The sequence below is a fragment of the Cheilinus undulatus genome, linkage group 24 (assembly GCF_018320785.1).
Source record: "Cheilinus undulatus linkage group 24, ASM1832078v1, whole genome shotgun sequence".
Lineage (NCBI taxonomy): Eukaryota > Metazoa > Chordata > Actinopteri > Labriformes > Labridae > Cheilinus > Cheilinus undulatus.
The window spans coordinates 20,887,980-20,909,859 of NC_054888.1; the positions used below are offsets into that span (position 1 = coordinate 20,887,980).

Below are 21,880 nucleotides of genomic sequence, written 5' to 3' on the forward strand. Positions count from 1 at the left end.
CTTACCTGAAACAGAAGTAGGAGAATGAATGCTTTCAAAAGGTGAAAAGGAGCAGTCCTTTATGACATTTCATTTAATAGAAAAAAGAAGTCAGTAAAACACTTAAATATCATAATTTATCATATTTACTGCTTTAGTAGCTTTCTGAGAGACATTCAGATCCACTGTGGAGCCATTTTACAACCTCATTTGTTTTTATAAGCCAAAAATGACTCAAACTTGCATTAAAATTATTTCATTTCAAACCTAAACATCACAACATTCCCTTCCCTCACTTCCTCTGTTGGTCTGCTTTCACATAAGTTACATTATTCCGTGCTCTAGCATGATATTCCCCTCCACTCCTTTCCCTGCTGGTCTGCTTTTGAATTAGTAGCGTAGCTCTGTACTCGAGTATGACTTCTCCTTTCACCCCTCTTCTGATGGTCTGCTTGCACATTAGTAACATCACTCCGTGCTCAAGCATAAATCCCTCTGCCTCCCCTGCTTGTGCTTTCACATTAGCAACAATGCTCCCTGCTCGATTATGATTTCCTCCTCCTACACTCTCCTCTGCTTGTCTGCTTTCTCATTAGTAACAACGCTCATACTCGAGCAAGATTTCATCCTCCTACCCACATGAGTGACAACCCTTCCTGCTCGAGCAAGATTTCATCCTCCTAGCCACATCAGTGACAACGCTTCCTGCTCGAGCAAGATTTCTACTCTCCCCTACTTCCATATTAGGTAGAACACTCCATGCTCGAGCAAGATTTCTCCCTCCTACCCTCTCCCCTGATGATCTGCTTTCACATTACTAACAGTGCTCCTACTTAAGCAAGATTTCTTCCTCCTACCCACATGAGTGACAACGCTTCCTGCTCGAGCAAGATTTCTCCCACCTACTCTCCTCTGCTTCCATATTAGTTACAACACTCCATGCTTGAGCGAGATTTCTTCCTCCTATCCTCTCCCCTGATTTCTCCCCTTTCACATTAGTGACATCGCTCTGTGCTGAAGTATGATTTCTCCCTTTTTCCTGCCTCTGCTGGTGTGCTTTCCCATTAGTAACATGCTTCCATGCTTGAGCATGATTTTCTCCTTCTCCCTTGCATTCACCGTATCTGCTGATGGTGCCTCAGTAAACATGTACTGTGCCCGAGTACGGTCACTTGGGCTCTTAATGATTGAATAAAAGACCAACTTTTGGTTAAACCAGCCTTAGTCTATCAATGTAATAAAAGGGCCATAATATTAACTCTATAGAATTGTTTCTTTTAAAGATTCTACATGATAGCACAATGTTTTTTTCTGTTAAATGCTTCCTGAGATGTTTGACCTTCACTGTGCAGACTGACACATGTTCAGAGACAGACATGGTGATTAAATAAGAATGTATGTATACTGAGAGTAGAAATTTATTGACCGTGGGTCACATTGATTTAACAAATAACAGTCAAAATTTCATAGATAAAGACTATTTTTTTGCTTCTACAAAAAATAGTCCATTTGTAGGATTAAAACAACATACAATAACTTTTATGATTAAATAGAGGAAGGATCAGCCTTTACTTGAAATACTGAGTCTTACAGGATGCATTTACCATATATGTAGCATTGATATCATGGTTTAAACCCATGAAGACAAAAACACGTTTTAAAGGAAACGTGGATGACGTGACAACATTATTTCTGTGTCTCGTGTCCCGTTAAACGGGATTATATCCGGTTCTATCCGACCACCAAACGGTTTGTCGTCCTCCACACCCCCAAACACATAAACACACATCCAATACACGCTTCAGACACACACACCCTTACCTTACAGGTTGTTTTGAGAGCGCGTGTGAGGCTGCTCGCTCGGCGCGTGGCTCCAGCACCGGTTGGTTTCCAGAGAGCGCTCGCGCTTTTCCAACGTCAATTAACCACAACGACAAAGACAGGGGTTTCCGGTCGTTCCTTTCACAATAAGATAAACCTCAAAAAACATGTTAAAGTTTAATGATTCCACAAATTTCAACTAATGTTATCAGTTGAATTAAAATGAAAATAAAAAATATGTTTAATACAGTTTAGATAATATTTAATATTACCAGAAAATCGGAAAAGAGGGGTAATAGAGCTCACTATAAAGCATTTAAATGCACAAAATAAAACTAAGCCTGTTTCTGTCGATATTTTAGCATGTAGAAGTTTTGTTTTAATAGTGTAAAAGTAATACAATAAAACAATATTAAATAGTAAAAAACACATTAAAAGATATATTATTAAATGGGTTTAGTTCGTTTTATTTATTTATTTATTTTTTTCAAAACAAAGCATTAATGAAATAAGTTTATGTCATGTTGTTTTATGTACAGTTGGTTAATGTGTATTAATGAGAAAATTTTAAAGCTTGATTTTGTAGTAAAGAAGAAAAAGTGTTTTCTACTAGGTCATTTCATTTGAAAAGATAAGCTAAGTCTTACCAAAAAGTCATTAAATCATATGAAATAAAAAAAATAGATGTTAAAGTATTTTTTATCAGTATTTTTTGCGTTAAAATACATTTATGTTAATGAGATTTTTTTTTGTCAAAGGACAGGAGTTTATCAAATGTTTTTGTTCTTTGAATTCGTTTTTTGTTTTAATGAGATAGTTTAGAGCTTTATTTCTGGATAGTTGATATTACCAGTTGCCCACTTGATGGCAGCAACAGGTTATAAAATAATAGGAGTATAAACGAATATTCTGTAAATAAGACTGGAGTAAACTGTGGCGTGAAGTGTTAGAATATTGTAGTTAATTCGTGTTATTATTCTCCCGTTTAAAAAAAAATAATAAGCTTTAACTTTGATAGGAGTTTTCACCAGTTTCCGGTGTTGCCCTTGGTAACTCCCGCCAGGTTCACGCAGCTGGAGCGGCTCGCGGCTGCACGCGCGCCTCGCGCTTCTCCTGCCAGCGGAATACAAACGGTCGTTTCCAGAGGAGAGAGGACACGGAGCCGCTTCATGGGGCTTTTTTCTCCTTCTCAGACGCTTTTCTTCGTCTCTTTCGTTCACCATGGGAGCACAAAGTGGCAAACCGGGTCCGGTAAAACCGTTTAGGGGAGCCGTTCAGTGACAGCAGCTGTTTGAGTGACAGGCAGACAGAAAGGTGAGACGTGACGGACAGGTAAACCGTTCTAAATCAATGGCCTGGGGGATCATTTGGTACAAGTGTTTATTTCGGACTCGCTGAAGCTGGAGTATGGGGCGGTTGTAGCCTGCGGAAGCGGAGACCGAGTCTGGTTTTGTGTGCGCCTCGTCCCCTCCGGTGGACACAGCTGAAGAGACCGGAGACACGGACGGCGACGGGGCGGCTGTGGCTGTGTCGGCGGAGACATGGCAGCGGCGATAGCCAGCGGTTTGATCCGGCAGAAGCGACAGGCGAGGGAGCAACACGCCCACCGACCGACGACCCACCGGCGGAGAAAGAGCCCCGGCAAGAAGCAAGGGTTGTGCAACGGGAACCTGGTCGACATCTTCTCTAAAGTCCGGATATTTGGCTTGAAGAAGAGGAGGCTACGGAGGCAAGGTGTGCCGGGAAACGCACAAAATCTGCACTTTTACATTCATACATGACAGATTTTCTCACATTTCTCATCCTTTTGGTCTCAGTTTACACTGCTGGGTCATGAGTAGCTGGGGTTGGGCAATATATCCAGATTTAAGACCACTGGTCTGTATTTTCAACTTAGATAGGGTAAAACAGTACCATTTATAATGATGTAGTCCATGTTAGGGGTGGGCAGTATTCAGCCATAAGATATTGTTTTTCAATCAAGAGTTCATAATTCTACTAGCTTGATTTAAAGCTGTATCTTTCCTTTATTCTGACCATAATTTAAGAACTGAAGCCATTGCAAAAGTGCAAAAGCTTGCAGTTCCTTAAGTGTCCACTAGAGGCCGGCTACAAGTACCAGAAGTTACATACACACCCATGTTAAAAACGCAGTTTTTACAGCAGTAATAAACATGTTTACAGCCTCCTTCAGAGAAGGATTTTGATTGGAATAGTTAATGAATTTATGGGATTTTTTAAATTACTTGTCCAATTTAGTTAAAGAGGCATGCATAATTAGAAGCATCGCTGAAAAGCCAGTTGGTTTTAGCTGTTTTCAGAGGCTTTCATCCTTCTTCAGTGCTGTTTTTTTGCTCAGTTGAAAGCAAAATTAAGACAGTGTTTTCAGACTAGCAGCCCCTTTAAAAGACAGACTTCTTACAATGCTTTTACCAGTCTATGATAGAAGAGATGCTTACCAAGAGCTGTTAAATAACAAGAGAAGAAGAAAGCAGTAATGTCTGGTGGCATACCTGAGGTGCTAATAAACTAGTTTCACTTGTGAAAAGTTCCAGTTACACACACTTTTTATGCCTGTATGCAGGGGCGTAGCTAGGGATTTAGGGCCCCTAGAAAGAATATTACACAGAGCTCCCCCTAGCCGGCTAGCGAAGCAACAAATGTTGCATCTTTTTTACAAATATATATATGCATTTTGATGTATTTATTTAACCATAATTTCCCACCTTTTGAACAATATTTTTACTGTGGTTTAATTAAATTTACTTGCATTATTTTGTAGTGCTGGACCACTCTATCTGATACAAATTTCAGTCTGTTGACCAATTCATTTAGTCACTTTTGATACAAGAAATAATAAATAAAAACACACTTTTCATTGCAGGCATATGGAAGCCCATTTCCACCACTTAAAAAAGAAAAATGTGGAAGTTAGGAAATTAAAAAAAAAGGATCCTAAGTCATAAGTTTGAGATGAAAAGTCAAAGTTATGAGATAAAAGTCATTCAGTTAATTACAAATTTTTATCTCATAATTATAACTTTTAAAATGTGAAAGTACAGCAATTCTTGGAAAAAAATCCAAAGTCATTATTATGAGGTAAAAAGTCAAAATTATGAGACAAAACATCAAAATTATGAGACCAAAAGTCTGAATTATAAGATATAAAGTCAAAATTATGAGACAAAAAGTCTAAATTATGAGATAAATTGTCTAAATTATGAGATAAAAAGTCTAGATTATGAGACAAAATGTTTAAATTAAGAGATAAATTGTCTAAATTATGAGATAAAAAGTCTAGATTATGAGACAAAATGTTTAAATTATGAGACAAATTGTATAAATTATAAGATAAAAAGTCTGAATTATGAAACAAAAAATTTAAATTATGAAACAAAAAGTCTAAATTATGAGAAAAAATGTCTAATTTATGAGATAAAAAGTCAAAATCATGAGACAAAAAGTCAAAATTCTGAAACTAAATGTCAAAATTATGAGACAAAACATCAAATATTTGAGTTAAAAAGTCATGATTAAAGACAAAACTCATAATAGTGAGGTAAAAGGGCGAATTATGAGATAAAAAGTTAAAATTATGAGAAAAATAATTTTAAGTCAAAAAGTAAAATAAATATGAGATTAGTCATTTAGTCTATTATGACTTTTTCTCGTAATTTTCATCTCATAATTTTATCTCATAATTAAGAATTTTTAACCCATTTTGACTTTGTCTCATAATTTTGACTTTTTCCTCATAATTATGACTTTTTTCTCATAACAATGACTTGGAATTTTATTTTCAAAAATTGCTGTACTTTACTTACATTTTTTCTTTTTTATTTGACCCAAATGGGCTTCCATACAGGCATCTCAAGGGCCCCTCCCTACTGTGGGCCCAGGTGATCGGTACCCCCCCCCCCCCCCACGCCCCTGCCTCTATGACAAACAGGGATGTGAGAGTGGGGGAGAGATGTGCAGGAAAGGAGCTGCAGGCCATTGAACCGGGCTGTCATTGTGCACCATTTCCAATGCATTTGTGCAGATTAGGCATTCTCTTTCTCATTTGGTTGAAAAAATGTCTGAAGGTCATCAATTTTCTCAACTTTCTGATACCACCAATCACTAAAAGCATTAGAGATTTTAGCATTTTGGAACATGTTTAAAAGTGTAGTGCATTTTGAAATATCAGAACCAACATCAGGTTTTATTGCCAAACTTGTTATGGTGCAAAATGATCTCAGAGGAAGTGCAAAAAATAGTGAGAGGCTTTAAAAACATCAGTACTTTAACTGACAGGTAACTTAGATAGGAGAATATGATAAAAAGAGGAAATATATGTATAAAAAATGTACTCAAAATGTATGGCGTAGTGCAATTTTGGAACTGTACAGTTGTACAGAAGTTGAAGTAGCAGCGCAAATGTTTAGAGTGTACACAAGACAACCATAGTATGAAAGGTTGTCAGAGTCTTTGTACAATTTAGCTCAAGTAGTTTTTCTGCACTTTTTATTGTTAAAAATTTGGGCTGAATGATTCAGAAAACAATATTTACTATGCAATTATTTTGATCCTTTTAATGCAATTATTCCTCATTGAATTTGACCTTCATGCATACATTTAATTATACACCCGTTTGTGTCCCTTTAGACCAAAATGGCTCATTTCATACGTTAGGCTATAAAAATATTTAACATGTTTTTTTTTTTTTTTTTACCGGCCTTCCTCGACTCATAAACATCAAATATTTATAATTTTTAAAGAAATTTAACCCTTGAATTGCCAGGTTCTGTCATGGCACCCCCTTGTATTTAGATAAGAAAAAGGACAAAAAAAATAGTTATTAATTAGTTATTTTCAGTATGTTAGATGCAAAGTCTGATGACACACAAATACAAACACATTCACAGACTCACACATCCACACACACACATTTTCAAGTCTTAGATATAAATGATATGGTTTTTTGGGGTTAGACAAGATAAGACATTCTAAAAATTCAGTGTTTTTTTCCCGCAGACCACACTAGGGAAAATGGCGCCATCTGTGGGAAATAGAGCTTATTTCAACTTTCACAAAAATACAAATACAATACAAATAGAAAAATCCCAGGCATTTATTACCTGCAAGTTTTTATGTTCTAAAAAATAATCAAATTATAATGGAAGTAGAATGGACCAAAATGGACACTAGGGACATGAACGTCAGGATTTTTTACACAGTGCATTATAGGCTTTGGTTGTAAGTTAAGACAATATTTTTTAACATGCCATAAAATTACAAAAATATTGCATCTCCTGTGATTTGAAAATTGCGGTTGCTCATGTTGCAGTTTTAGCGAGATGACTTTGTTTATTGTTTTCGTGGTATTGAACTGGTTTGATTTTTACTAGAGTCATACCAGCGTTTATCATCCTGGTATTAAGACCTTTTTTATTTACTAAAAAATATCCAGACACACATTCTGTATCGCCTTTCAGCTAAAACATGTCAAGACAAGATTTTTGGTCCATATTGCCCAGTCCTACTTCCATCTTTGGTCCTCTTGGTCTCAATTCATGCTGCTGGGCTCTCATGATGTATTGGGTTATTTATGTGGGTCAGGTGTGTTTGTATGTTTTTTTTTTAGCCTAAAATAGTGTTTTTTTATTGTCACTGACTGGTTCTTTTGCATCTTTTTTTCTCTTATGAATGCTATCGTGTCCTCGCCCTTTTTAAACAGGTTTTTAAAGGAGCTGTAAAGATAAAGATATAATCATTATAACCACCTTCACACACACTCACCCTTCATTCTGGAGCTTTCACACACCCCAATCATGCATAAACAAACTGCCTCCTTTCCCCCTCTCTCTCTCGCTCATCTGGGGTGACACCCTCTGGCACATACCCTGTCATGTCTTGTAGTGCCCTATGGTTCAGTAGTTTCCAGGTACATCCATTATTGAAGCCGCAGATTAGTCTGTCTAGCCTCTCTCTCTCTCTGTCTGTCTCTGTGCATCTCTGCCTTGCTCACCATTTCCACCTTCATGATTAAAAAAAGCACCATCTAGGGCTGGGCAATGTGGTCCAAAAGACACGGCTTGATATTTTTTAGCTGAATGGCGATCCATGATACATATCTAAATATAAGGTTGGTATTGACACCTGTTTAATACCAGCAACCAAAATAGAAGTCCTAGACACTTCATAGTGCAGGCACACTTCTACAAACTGTCTAAATTGTACAAAAATATTGTCAACGTTTCCGTGTGTTGAGATTGCCAAAATTGTCTATATTCTTAAATACCAGGTGTTTCAAAATGATTAAACCTCTTTTATTTTTATATACAGGGATGTCTTAGAGTACAGAGAAATTAAAGATCTTCAGTCATATTATAAATCAAAAGAGAGAGAACACTGTCTAAATTGCACAAAAATGTTGGCAACATCTGGAAGAGAGGGTGGAACTAGAGAGGAGCAAAGCTTTCCCCCCACTTTGATGGATCCAGCTACTTTTCCAAATGTTTCCAACATAACTGTGTGATTTAGACAACATGCAGAAGTTTTCCTGCAATTTTTGATGATCAAAACATTAAATTGCCCAGTACTGCAATTCTAGGCCTTCAATTTTTGTTGCCATAATATCCCACAAATTACAGTTGTTTGATTAATTCCCCTTCTCCTCAACAGTTCTCCCCACTTATCCTAATGTTGCCAACAAATGTGTTTAGTACATTTTCAACTGAGTGAGAGAGAGTGAGAAAGAAGGGGCAATGTCTAAATTGCACAAATATGTTGGCAACGTTGGGTAAAGTGGGTGAATGTTGAGAGGTGTAGATTTTTGTCCACCCTCCTGTGCACATCCACTCACTTTTCCAGATGTTGTCTAAAGATTTGTGCTATTAATAGAATGTGCAGGAGTTTTCCTGCATTTTTGATCATTTAAAGCAATGAATTGCCCAAATTGGTTGCACAAGATTGTTGCTATGGTATCAAACAGTTATCAATATCATGTGATTTTTAATAATTATATAAATGCTCCCTAATTAAGCAGTTCCACCAACTTTTCCTAGTGTTGCAGATTTATTTGCACCATTTTAACAAAAAGAGATCAATAGCGCTGTCTTAATTGCAGAAATTTGTTGGCAACATTTGGAAAAGTGGTTGGAACTGGCAAGGAGCAAAGGGCCCACTCCTCTTTGCCAGTTCCAGATGCTTTTCCAGATGTTTCCAATGTATATCTTCAATTTATACAATGTGCAGGAGTTTGCCTGCCTTTTTATCATTTAAAGCAATATATTGCCCATATTGGTTGCATATGACTTCTATTTTTGTTACTGTATTAAACGAGTCAATATCATTTGAGTTTTTCTATTAATGAAAATGTTCCCGAATTAAATAGTCTGCCCACTTTTCCCAATGTTGCAGATGTATTTGCACCATTTCTAACCAAAAGAGAATAAGAGTGCTGTCTTAATTGCAGAAATACATTGGCAACATTTATAAAAGTGGGTGGAACTGACAAGGAGCAATGGGCCCACTCTTCTTTGCCAGTTCCAGACGCTTTTCCAGATGTTTCCAGCATATTTTTATAATTTATACAATGTGCAGGAGTTTGCCTGCCTTTTTTAATCATTTAAAGCAATAAATTACCCATATTAGTTGCATATGACTTCTATTTTTGTTGCTGTAGTGTTATCATGTTTCAATAACAATTTGAGTTTTTCTAAAAATAAATATGCTCCTAAATTAATCTGCCCACTTTCCCCAATGTTGCAGATTTATTTGCACAATTTGCAAACCAAAAGAGAAAGAGAGAAATCGCCAAATTGCAGAAATACATTGGGAAAATTGTTCTTGTTGCTTGAAATACATGGGCCAGACGTTGCCATCGAACAGGCCGGGTGGATCTGGCACTGTGTAGTTCCTAGAGCACCTCCTCTTTTTGCATTCTTCATACAGGTTGGAAATGAAGTAACGTTGGTTCAGCATGTTGATCAGAGGTTCGTAGGTGTAAAGCAGAAAGCCTTCCACGATAAGGATGTGATTCTCCTCCTCCTTAGTGTCAAACTTTTGGACGATTTCAGAGTCCAGGGTGTTTCTAACGCCATGAGATTTCTCAAACTTCACCAGGTTCTCCAGCTATGCGCAGATTGTTCTCATCATGGCGTCCATGTCCAGAGCAGTGATGACTTGAAGAAGTCATCCTGATGGATCACACAACAATTAGGGAGGTTTTTGATCTGTTTGGTCTGTTGGTGAGGGTGGTTTTCCCTCCATTGGTTTTGCCGCTGATTCCGATGATGAACTGTGTGATTTCATGCAGGGAGGGTGGAACTGACAAGGAGCAATGGGCCCACTCCTCTTTGCCAGTTCCAGACAGTTTTCCAAATGTTTCCAGCATATTTTTACAATTTATATAATGTGCAGGAGTTAGCCGGACTTTTTATAATTTAAAGCACTATATTGCTCATATCAGTTGCATATGACTTCTATTTTTGTTGCTGTTTTATTACCTCTGCCTAGGAGGTTATGTGATCAGCAGGGTTAGTTTGTTAGTTTGTTAGTTTGTTTTTTAGCAACATAACTCAAAAAGTTGGCGGAGATCTGTGCTCTCCGAGTGCGTTTCTAGTTAAATGTATCAATATCATTTGAAGTTTTCTAAAAATAATAATGCTCCTAATGTTGCAGATTATTCGCACAATTAGCTAACCAAAAGAGAAAGAGAGAACTCGCCAAATTGCAGAAATACGTTGGCAACATTTGTAAAAGTGGGTGAATATCGTGAGGAGAGAGGGTGCTTCCAGTCTGCACGATGTATTTGTGCAAATTAGATTATGTGCAGGAGTTTCCCTGCAATATCTTGGGTAAGTAAAATCATTTAACCCCAAATTGGTTGCCTAGAACTTCTGTATTTGTTACTCTTGTATCAAAATGGATCATTAGATTTTTTTCTAACAATAAAATGCTCCTAAGTCAGCCCTAAATGTAATATGTAAAATTCAAACATATTTTCCAGCCCTAACTTTGATCACCAACATAAAGAAGGTCAGGACTAAATAACACCTATGGTTTATTTTACTCCAGGTTTCTGCCCCCCAGGTTTTTTGAATAAGTGAAAAATCTGAAATCAGCCTTTTTATGAGGTTTTGTGATTACATTTGGGAGTGAATGCAGATTAATGAGTGTTGTGATTGTGTGCTGTGGTAAGTAAGCGTTCAATAGCCGAGGCGATAAGTGCTGCCGTAATCAATTGATTGTGTGAGAAACCAGCAGGTGACGGCGTGCTCGGAGAGAGGGCGAGAGAGAGAAAGGGATGGGTGGAGGAGAGAGGAAGGCAGGAAATGAAAGGAGAGGAGGAGGAGGAGGGCGTGACAGAGGAGGAAGGAGGAGGAGGACGTGAGGAGTCGTGTTGATGGGGATTGGTTTTCACCAGTTTGGTCTGGTGAGTGCCGGAGATCTCAGCGCCCGTTTCCAGCCTTCAGTCCCTTCGTCTGTTTGCTCGCTTTCCTTCTTTTAAGTTTCATTTCCCTCTCTTCCTCCCTTGTGCCTTTCCACCTTTCTGTCCTTAACGAGGAAAGGACAAACCACACCCTGTCCTCTCTCCGTCTGTCCTACCTTTTTGTTGTCCTCTTTTTCTTCATATATCTTGCTTCCCCTCCTACTCCTTCTCATTTTGTCACATCCTTGTCCTCCCTTTATCCTCCTTTTTTTGTCTCTGTTCCCACTCATTTCCTTTTTGAGTAACCAGCCACTTCCTCTTACCTCCATCTTTCCTTCTAGGTTGCCTTTCTCCCTCGTTTCTTCTCCTTCGACATCTTTTGGCCCTTGCTTTTCATCTCTCCTTACCTTCAGTCGTTTCCTACCTCCTTCCAGGCTTCCTCCCTTTCAACAGGAAGTACCTGATTTCACATGCACATCTTGTTCCCTTCCTCCATCCTTCCATATTTTCTGATGTCACCCAATCCTCCCTCCTTACAGCCTTGCTCCCTTCTTTCCTTTCCACAACATAAGCCCACCCTCGTCTCCTTTTTTCCCCCCGTCTCTTCCTCTTAAACCCCTTTTAACCTCTTCCTCCCCTGCTCTTCTCCTCCTCCACCTTCTCATCTTTTTTCTCCTCATCATCCATAATCTTCCCTCCCTATCTCAGATCTTCTAGCCCTCTTGCCTCCTTTCCTTTCTGACAACAAAAGCCTCCTTTCATCTCCTCTCCTCGTTTTCCTCCTCTCCTCTCATGTCCTCATTAGTTCCTCCTCTTTTGTCACCTTCCTCCTCTGCTTGCTTTCTACACCTCCCACCTTTCTATTCTCTCTTCAGCTCGCCTCTCCTCTCTCCATCTTCTCTTCTCACCTCTTTATGTTTGTTTGCATCCTTTTTTCCTCATACATCACTGTCATTCCCCTCCATGTTTTTATGTCCTTTGTTCACATCTTTTCCCTCCTTTTTGCCATTATTTTCCTTTGTATACCCTCGATTTGTCAGCTAGAAGTTCCTCCCCACTTTTTCAGCACCTTGTTTCCATCTCCTCTCCTCTTTCATAGTAAAGATTAAATTTGAGTCATTTCAGAGCTCCACTACTTGCTAATGATAGGAATACATTCCATAAAAAACCCTGAATTCGTCCGACATTGACCTATTAACAGGTCACTGTGTTTTCTTTGCTTTTCTGCTCATTAGTGCTTCAAATTCACGCTCACTGAAATAAGAAGTGATCGTTATATGAGGGGGGTGATTAGTCTCATGAAAAATGTAAAAACATGAAGAAAATATCAACATAGAGCTCCTTAGAGTGGACGAGTAGTCCAAACTTCATATGGCCATCAACATCAGTACTTCAGCAGTACAAAATCCCAGCTATTCTCTGTTTTAATTTGACTATTTTCAATATTATTTTAACCCCTTGTTCTCCTGTACTAGCAGACACACAGAGCTCTGTCTATCCAAATCTCCTTGTGACTTTAAATTTGTTTTAATTTGTGCTTCTTGGGAAGATGTGATATTTAGTTTGGACTGTTATTGGGATTAATAATGCTAAGGAAGTAACAAGTACAGAAGGATGAACATGTACCAGTAAAAACTCATTTTCATAATTATCTCCCAATTTAATACCAAAGTAAGGCACCTGTATTCAAATACATGTACTCTAATATGGAGCTGTGCAGCTTCATCAGTCTCCACTCTTCTTGGAAGGCTTTCCACAAGTGTTTTGAGTGTTTCTGTGCCCATTCGTTCTGCAGAGCAGTGGTTCTCAACTGGTCCGGCCCAAGACTGTGGCCCAAGTTTCCAAAAGATTTTCAACAACGCACGCTAAGTTAATTGAATATGTTTCAGTTTGAAGTATGTTTGGACCAAAACACCTGATATAGAAAAGAAAAGGGACAAAACTGAAACATTTATACCTTCTTTTCCCACCATTATGTGTCAATTTTTGCAAGAAGAGGAGATGAATTAGTTAAAATAATGATCAAACATTTAAATGTACCCTATTTCACAGTAAAACAGGGTAAAATAAAAGCTATCAATGCATGTCAAAGGACTTCAGGACTTTTGTCACCATTGTTTTTTTTTTTCAGACACCTTTTCGACCCACTTTTGGGTCCCAGCCCACCAGTTGAGAACCACTGCTGTAGAGCATTTATGAGGTCAGGCTCTGATGTTGGACAAGAAATCTATGCTTTTAATTTCTGTCCAAGATCATCCCAAAGATTCTCAGTGGAGTTGAGGTCAAGGCTCTGTGTGTTGGTGTTAATTTCAGCGACTAAAACTATGACTAAAGATGTTCGTCATCAGCTTTTTTTCTATGAGAAGGACTCGACTAAGTTCAGTGCAAAATGCTGAAATTTAAGACAACAAAAGGCTTAACAAAGAGACTGGCTAACATTTTTGGAGGACATGCATGAAAACATTTTATTTCACCATGTTTTACCTTTACAACACAATTTGGTGTTTTTTGGGAGGGTGGCGAGACATTTACAATTTTGTTCACATGTAAACTAACTTTCTTGGAAATATTTCCATCCAAGATAACAGGATAAATAAGTGAAGATCTCCAGAAAAAAATCAAAATTCACTGATTTTCCTGTGGAATAAAGTATAAGGATTAGGGCTGGGCAATTCACTATATGGCCTGCTGCAATTTTGAAATCGCAGATGATGCAATGTTTTATTAACCTGAAATTTGTGTCAGAATACTAGTTTAGAACTTTTTTGCATTACATATCATGCTTAATTTTTATACATTTTTCTTGTTATATATGAGAATGGCATAAAAAATGATCACTTCCTTTAATGCAACAATTCATATCCAATTTGCAATACAAGTCAAAATCATCAGCATTGCATATTTTTCAAAATACTTCAGCCCTAATTTAGTCTAATGTTGTGTTTGTTACAATATAGAATAATTGATTGTTTGTGTTTGTAGGAAAAAAACATAAGATGAGGAACTTAAGAAATAATCACATATCTAATCGCAATATTGGGATCTACATGAATGCAATGCAGTTTTTTGGCCAGGGCAGATGCATCCAAACAAAGTAGAAGTGGCCAAAGTTCTTGTTTTTGGTACTGTCACTTAAATTATCACTAAAACTGCCTGACTATTAGGGGTGGGGAATGCAGATTTAGACGCAAGAGGATACGATACTGTACTATATGATGCAACACAGCACTATAGATATGGCTTGATCAAACTTGGAGCTACTGGTTTACATCGCTCCATTGAGCCCTATTGAGGAGGCTAAATTGTGTGGGTATAAACATGTTTTCGAGCATGTCTGCTTGTTTGTCTCTGTATGTCAGCCTTGTGATTGACTCACGACCTGTCCAGCCCAGGGTGTACCCCGCCTCTCACCCAGTGACAGCTGGGACTGGCACCAGCCCACCGTGATCCTGAACGGGACACAGCAGAGTGAGCGGATGGATGGATGACTGTGGTGTGCCGCTGCTTGATCTAAGGTGGCTTTAGAGTTACTGTGGTAGCCTCAAACGTGTGAGTCATGAAACTTTACTCAGTTAGGGACATCCACAGCAAGTACCTGAGTATTTGCACCCATTCCTATTTGGATCCCTTCAATATTTTTCATCCTCTTAACAGCTTCATTTGTTCTTCCTCCTCCTCTCTTCATTTCACAGCTGGACTTTCTCTCCTCCTCCTCCTAGCTGTTCTTCTCTTGTCATCCTCTCCCTTACCTTCGACATACCTCCTCTTCCTCCTTATGCCATTATTTTCCTTGTCTCCTTCTTCTACTTTAAATTTCTTCAGCCTCCTTTCCTTTTTCTTCTTCTGTCGTCACCTTTCTCTATTACCTAACCTGCCATCTCCTCCTTCTCATCCTCCTCCTCACCTAATCATTCTATCACCCTTCCTCCTCTTCATCCTAATCCTCTATTTCAACCTTAGATCTTCGCCTTTCATTCCCATTACCCTCTCCTCTTCTCTTTCCATCCCTCCTTTCATTTTTTATCAAGAACAAACAAGAAAAACTTTCCCCTCTTGTTGCATCCTAACCTCCTTATGGTTCATGTGCATTAAGCTCCCTCTTTCTTCATCCCTTTTGCCACCTTTCTCCCTTCCTTGTCATCTTCACCTCCTCCTCCTCTTCTCAATCATAATCCTCTCTTCATATCTCGCATCTTTTCCATCACCCCTCCTCTCCTCGTCTTTTCCTTTTTGTCACCTCCTCTGCCTTCCTCCTCTCCACCTGATCCTCCCAACACACCTTATAATCTCCTCTTCCAGCTAGATTTTACTTTTATCTCTCCTCTCCTCCACCCTACATCTCCTCCAGTCCCTCCCGTCACCTCCTCCCTCGCTTTCCCAGCTGTGAGATCTGCTGGCGAGAGCTTGGCAACCACCGACTCTGTGCTCATTCTGTGTTGGTGTGTGAGAGATTTGCCAGCATCCCCTACTGTCTTCCAGAGGTTTTGTGAAGGAGAGACTCAGACTGATCTGAATTCTTCATTACTCCATCAAAGATGTGGTTCAATAACGCCTCAATTTGCATGCTGGAGCCAGACTGACAGAGTGAATTTTGGGTCTTATTAAATATGATATCAGACCACTTCTGATTCAATGGAGGCTCCTCCTTGTCTGTGCCATTGTTGTTAGATAGAAGATGTTTGAGAGCAGAAATTTTGGAACAATGTGCAAGGACTTAACGTTAGTATGCAGGCTTTCAAGGTGAAATTCATTTGCATACAAACCTGCACGTTTTTTTATTTTATTTTTACTGGCTTGCACATCAGTTTTACTCTATTCTTCTTTGCAAAACTGCTCAAGCTCTTGGGATCTGGAGTGAACAGCCCTTTTCAAGTCCAGCAACAAATTCTCAATTGACTTTGTTGTCTTTAAACCATTCCTGTGTAGCTTTCTCTGTATGCTTCAGGTCGTTGTCTTGCAGGAGAATAAATTGTCTCTGAAGCTGTAGTTCTTTTGCAGACTGAATAAGACTGTCCTCCAGGATTTTCAGATATTTGCCACATTCGTTTCACCCTCTAATTTACAAGCCTTCCAGGGCCAGCTACCAGAAGCATCCCCACAGCATGATGTTGCCACCACCGTTCTTCACAGTGGGGATGGTGTGTTTATGCTGATGTGCAGTGTTTGGCATCTTATCTAAAGGCCAAAAAGCATCATTTCAGAGCCATCAAACCAAAGAACTTTCTTCCACTTGACCATGGAGTCTCCCACATGCCTTTTGGTGAACTCTAGTCCAGATTTAATCTGAGTTTTCTTCAACAGTGGCTTTCTCTTTGCCACTCTCTCATAAAGCTCTGACTGGTGAAGAACCAGAGCAACAGTTGTTGTCTGCAGAGTCTCTCCCATCTCAGCTGCTGAAGCTCCTTCAGAGTAGTCATAGGTGTCTTGGTGTCCTCTCTCACTAGTCTTCTTCTTGCACGCTCACTCAGTTTGCGAGGATGTCCTGATCTAGGCAGATTTACACATGTGCCATATTCCTTCATTTCTCGAGTGTCTTGGAAACTGTTGTTCATCCATCTTCTGACTTATACTTTTTAATAACCTTATCTCCGAGTTGCTTGGAGTGTTCTTTTGTTTTCATGCTGTAATGGTAGCCATGAATACTGTCAAACTCTTCATAACTTTGGGATTTCTTTCTTTTCTACTATCATACTCTTCAGCTTCTTGTGCTCTTTTCAGAGCTTTTTTCCTGCTTTTTCAGCCATTGAATGCCATTTTCAGCTACTTTTATGCTATTTTCAGCTATTTTTGGCTACTTTTAGCTATTTTCAGCTATTTTTGGCTACTTTTAGCTATTTTTTGGCTATTTTCAGCTTTTTAGGCTACTTTCAGCAATTTTTAAAATAATTTTTTAGCTACTGAATGCCATTTTTCAGCTACTTTTTTGCCATTTCATGCTATTTTCAGCTGTTTTAAGACTACTTTCAGCTATTTTCAGCTCTGTTAGGCTACTTTTAGCTGTTTCAGGCTATTTTCAGCCTTTTTAAGGCTACTTTCAGTTATTTTCATCCTTTTATAGCCACTGAATGCCATTTCCAGCTGCCTTTATGCTATTTTTATGTTATTTTCAACTATTTTTGTGCTTTTTGGCTTTTTTCAGCTGTTTTTCCACAATTCAGCTCTCAGTATCCCCACACAATTTCAGCTGAAATTGCAAGTTTGATCAAGCCATATCTATAGTGCTGTGTTGCATCATATAGTACAGTATCGTATCCTCTTGCGTCTAAATCTGCATTCCCCACCCCTAATAGTCAGGCAGTTTTAGTGATAATTTAAGTGACAGTACCAAAAACAAGAACTTTGGTCACTTCTACTTTGTTTGGATGCATCTGCCCTGGCCAAAAAACTGCATTGCATTCATGAAGGCTGGCCAGCTGGAGCACCTCCAGTAATGCTCTGCACCTATTAATCATGTAGGCTCCAAAGTTAGTGCCCACCTTTAAAGATATTTGAATTCCCTTTTAAAGTGCTGCTATCAAACCCTCTGTTTGATTGTGACATAGCAGGATTCCTCTGCCAAATTAAAAAGAAATCACAGCCACAAAATTTAGACTTTTGGAAGCTGTGATTAAATGAAAATAAATCAAAGGAAATTCCCATTGGCTGCGTCACAGTGCCAGCCAAAAAGGGTTTTCTGATATTAAATGTTTCCACTGAAAGCACCTATTCCAATACATCAGAGAGGATGTAAAGACAGCAGAAAGACAAATGTATACATGGAGATATTATATAAGAGCGTTTAAGAGACAAAGCTATCCACATTATGTTTTTGGAATCAGATTAAATGCAAATGATGTGACAGGGAAACTGTTCGAGACAATAAATGACATTTCCAGCACCGACCTGTTTTTGCGCGTCACACAGAAAAGGCCGCAGAGACATTAAAATGTGTCTGATTTGAGTGCGTCTGCAGTGGGCAGCATGTGTGCTGATTTCTGTTCAGTTCTGATGGACGGATGCTGGGCAGGTGGAGTGTTATTTTGAATCAAAAAGCAGCAGAAATATCACAGCTGTCAGTCGCAATGCTATTTACTTAATGCAAGAAAATACAAGCTGTTCTGTCTTTAGAGGGGGAAAAGAAAATGCAGTTTAGTGAGGATGATGTGATTATTTTTGTGGACTAATTTACCACTTTTTTGGGATAAAGTCTCGATTGAATCGCTAAGCCTCGAAGCAGCAGGGATTTTGAAATCAGACTTTTACTTAGTTTCTTTTCGGTGGGGCCTGATAAGATCCAAAGTCCAGTGGATCTGCTTCTTTCCTGCTTTTTAGACCTAACACATCATGGCCTGAACTGTCGTCTTCTTTTCCAGGGCAGCTTCCTCCTTTTAATGACAAGAAACCAACAGTAATTCTCAACGATTGCTGCTTAGTCCACCGTATCTAAACCCAGTTTTGAAATCTTCACTTTGATATTTATAGCAGCTGACAAGTCACTCAGATACAGACAGTTGACTAACAAGTTACAGTTTCTATACAAATTATTTAGTATCTGGAAGGTCCAGTCACTGGTTCATCAGTATGCCTGGCTACCATTACGCCATGAAGACAAAAGAACACCCCAAGCAACTCAGAGAAAAGTTTGTTGAAAGGTTTAAGTCAGAGGATTGATACAACAACCCCCAGAGTTCATCTAATCCATCATCAACAAAAGAAGGACTATGCCACGTGTAAATCTGCCTAGATCAGGACGTCCTCGCAAACTGAGTGAGCATGCAAGAAGGAGACTAGTGAGAGAGTCCACCAAGACACCTATGACTACTCTGAAGGAGCTTCAGCAGCTGAGATGGGAGAGACTCTGCAGAAAACAGCTGTCGCTCTGGTTCTTCACCAGTCAGAGCTTTATGGGAGAGTGGCAAAGAGAAAGCCACTGTTGAAGAAAATTGATTAAATCTGGACTAGAGTTCAGAAAAAGGCATGTGGGAGACTCCATGGTCAAGTGGAGGAAAGTTCTTGGTGCTTTTTGGCCATCAGACAGGACGCTATATATGGTGGTGGCAGCATCATGCTGTGGGGATGCTTCTCAGCGGCCAGCTTATAAAGGTAGAGGGTGAAATGAATTTGGCAAAATATGAAAATCCTGGAGGACAGTCTTATTCACTGTACAGGAGAACTAGAGCTTGGTAGAAGATTTATTTTCCAGCAAGACAAAGACCTGAAGCACACAGAGAAAGTTGCACAGAGATGGTTTAAAGACAGTAAGGAGAATGTCCTGGAGAGTCTGAGTCAAAGCCCAGACCTCAATCCAATAGAGGATTTGTGGCTGGACTACATATTTTTATTTAATTGACATTACTTTGCAGAAGTTTGTTTTTACTTTGACATAAAATAAACCATTTCAACGATGTATCCTCTTAAAATAAATTAATTTAAGATAATTTCCAAAGTACAGTGAAATCACTCATTATAAATTTTGTTTTTGACTGTTTTAAAGGTTTATGAGTTGGGATTTATACTCTGAAAGTCGTATTTAATTTGGGCACTTCCACAATTCTCTTATTAGATTAGATTTTTTCACATTAACCCAAAAGAACCCACACCCATTTCTCCTCACAGTAAAATTATGGCGGAGCATTACGCAGACTCAGTAGACCATGTACAACACATTTCTGACTTAAAAATATACACCTGTCTCTAATGTAAAGGATAGGAAATGTTACTTATATGTCATAGACTTTTGTAGTTAATCCATTAGCATTTATCATTGGAAAATACATTTACTTTCCAGTCTTGATTGCAAAGTGGTGTAATTTTATCTTTTTGTTTGTATTTATACAGCACAAGTCAAAATCAATAACATTTAACAACAAAAATCATTGTCAGGGGCTTTTTTCAACACAAAAACCCAACAAATGGGCCATCCACAGTCCTGATTTATTGATGACATTAATGCATGTGTGCTGGATTGGTAAAATAGGGACTTTTTAACCCCTTTTCACCACTGTTTCTGTTCATTTATGCCACTTTTTTCCACTTAATGCCCATTTTTCCACTGTTATTTAACTTTTGAACCTATTTTCCTACTTTATCTAGCCAGTTTTTTCCACTTTATACCCTTTTTAACAGCTTTTCACCATTTTCCACCCATTTTGGCACCCTTTTTGCATTTCTGTAACCCATTTCTGCCAGTTTCTGACCTGCTTTTACAAGTTTATCAGGCTTTTTTTACCCTGTTTTTGCCTCTTTAACCCTTTTTTGTCACTTTAGACAATTTTCTTCACATTTTTTTCTCTTGATGCATTTCTATAATCAATTTTTTTTTTTTTGTCATTTTAATCCCATTGTTGCCTCTTTTGAACCCTTTTCACCGTTGCTTTCACAAGTTATGCCACTTTTTTTGGACACCTATCTCATTTTTTCAACCATATATATATTATTGATCCAATCACATGACCACATCAGAAAGTTTAGTGTGTTTCAATCAGGGACTTTTTTATTTAAGTCAAGAAAAAAGCTATGTAAGGTCTCTTACAGCAGTGGTTCTCAACTTTTTCAAAATAAAGGTGCCAGATTCTGGGGACCCCCATTGTACCTACAAGGCCGTCATAAGTGGGGATAAAGGGAAAGCTTTAAAATGACCACTCTTACCAACGAAGCAGTGTATTTTTTGTTCATTTGTGTGGTAGATAGCCTTCTTAAAAATGGAGTCGAATCCCTTTGGTTAAAAACAGAAATAGAATGGTTAAAAATGGCTAAAATAGGTCAATAATGGCAAAAATGGTTAAAAGGGTGATGAAATTGTATATTAAAAGTAGCGAAAATTGGTTAGAAGTGGCAAAAATTAGATAAAATTGGCAAAAAAAAAGCAAAAAATGGCAAAAATTGGTCAAAGTGGCAAAACGGGCATAGTTAGTGTTAAGGGGAATTACAAAGTGGCTGAAATGACTTTAAATTGGCAAAAATTTGAGGAAAAATTGATGAAATTAGATGAAAATTGATATAAACTGGCAAAAAGGGTTAACTAAGACAGAAAAATGGGCAGGGAATGGGAGAACTAGGTTAAACTGACAAAAATGAGCATATCAAATAGTGAAATGTGGTTGAAATGGGCGTTTAAGATGTGAAAAGTGGTTAAAAAACACAATAATGTGTCAACAGAGGCAACAGTAGGTGTAAAGTGGCAATACTTGGTTTAGAAGCGGTAAAAACCGGCAGAAATAAAGTGTTGAAAAGGATTTGAAATGGAAAAAAATGGGTTTTAAGTGGTAAAAATGTGTTAAAATTGGTGGGAAAAAGTGATATAAACAGGTTAAAATTCAGCAAAATTGGGGTAAAGTGGCAACACTGCAAATTAAAAAATATTTTTAGTTCTTGCGACCCCCATCTCAGTGTCTCACGACCCCAATGGGGGTCCCAACCCCGATGTTGAGAACCACTCTCCTACAGGACATTTAAAGGTCTTGTGACACCTGTGTCACGGTGGATCCTTATGGGTTAAAGATAATAAATTGAATCCTGCAGAAATGTAAGCTTCCTGCACATAGCTGGATCCTTTCTTTTTGCTCTCTGTTTTGCTTTAAAAAATAATTTTAGTGGTGGTATCATAGTCATAAAAATGCAGTGAATTACATGTTTAACGCTTCAAATTTCCTACTACAGGACTCTTATTTCTGAGCCACACTG

The 21,880-nt window shown here is 38.4% G+C and overlaps 1 protein-coding gene and 1 pseudogene across 2 annotated transcripts in view; one reads left to right on the forward strand and one right to left on the reverse strand.

Moving 5' to 3' along the window:
- Positions 1 to 21,880, forward strand: part of LOC121506254 (fibroblast growth factor 14-like) — a 164,741-nt gene that overhangs the window by 78,999 nt on the left and 63,862 nt on the right. Inside the window, exon 1 of one of the 2 annotated variants that reach the window (XM_041781973.1) lies at positions 3,342 to 3,534. The exons of the other annotated variant lie outside the window; for it this stretch is intronic. Coding sequence (XP_041637907.1) covers positions 3,342 to 3,534 — 193 coding nt within the window. Of the gene's footprint in view, positions 1 to 3,341; positions 3,535 to 21,880 lie in introns of those variants that run through there. 2 annotated transcript variants of the gene reach the window in all.
- On the reverse strand, positions 8,515 to 10,180 carry LOC121506185 (annotated as a pseudogene).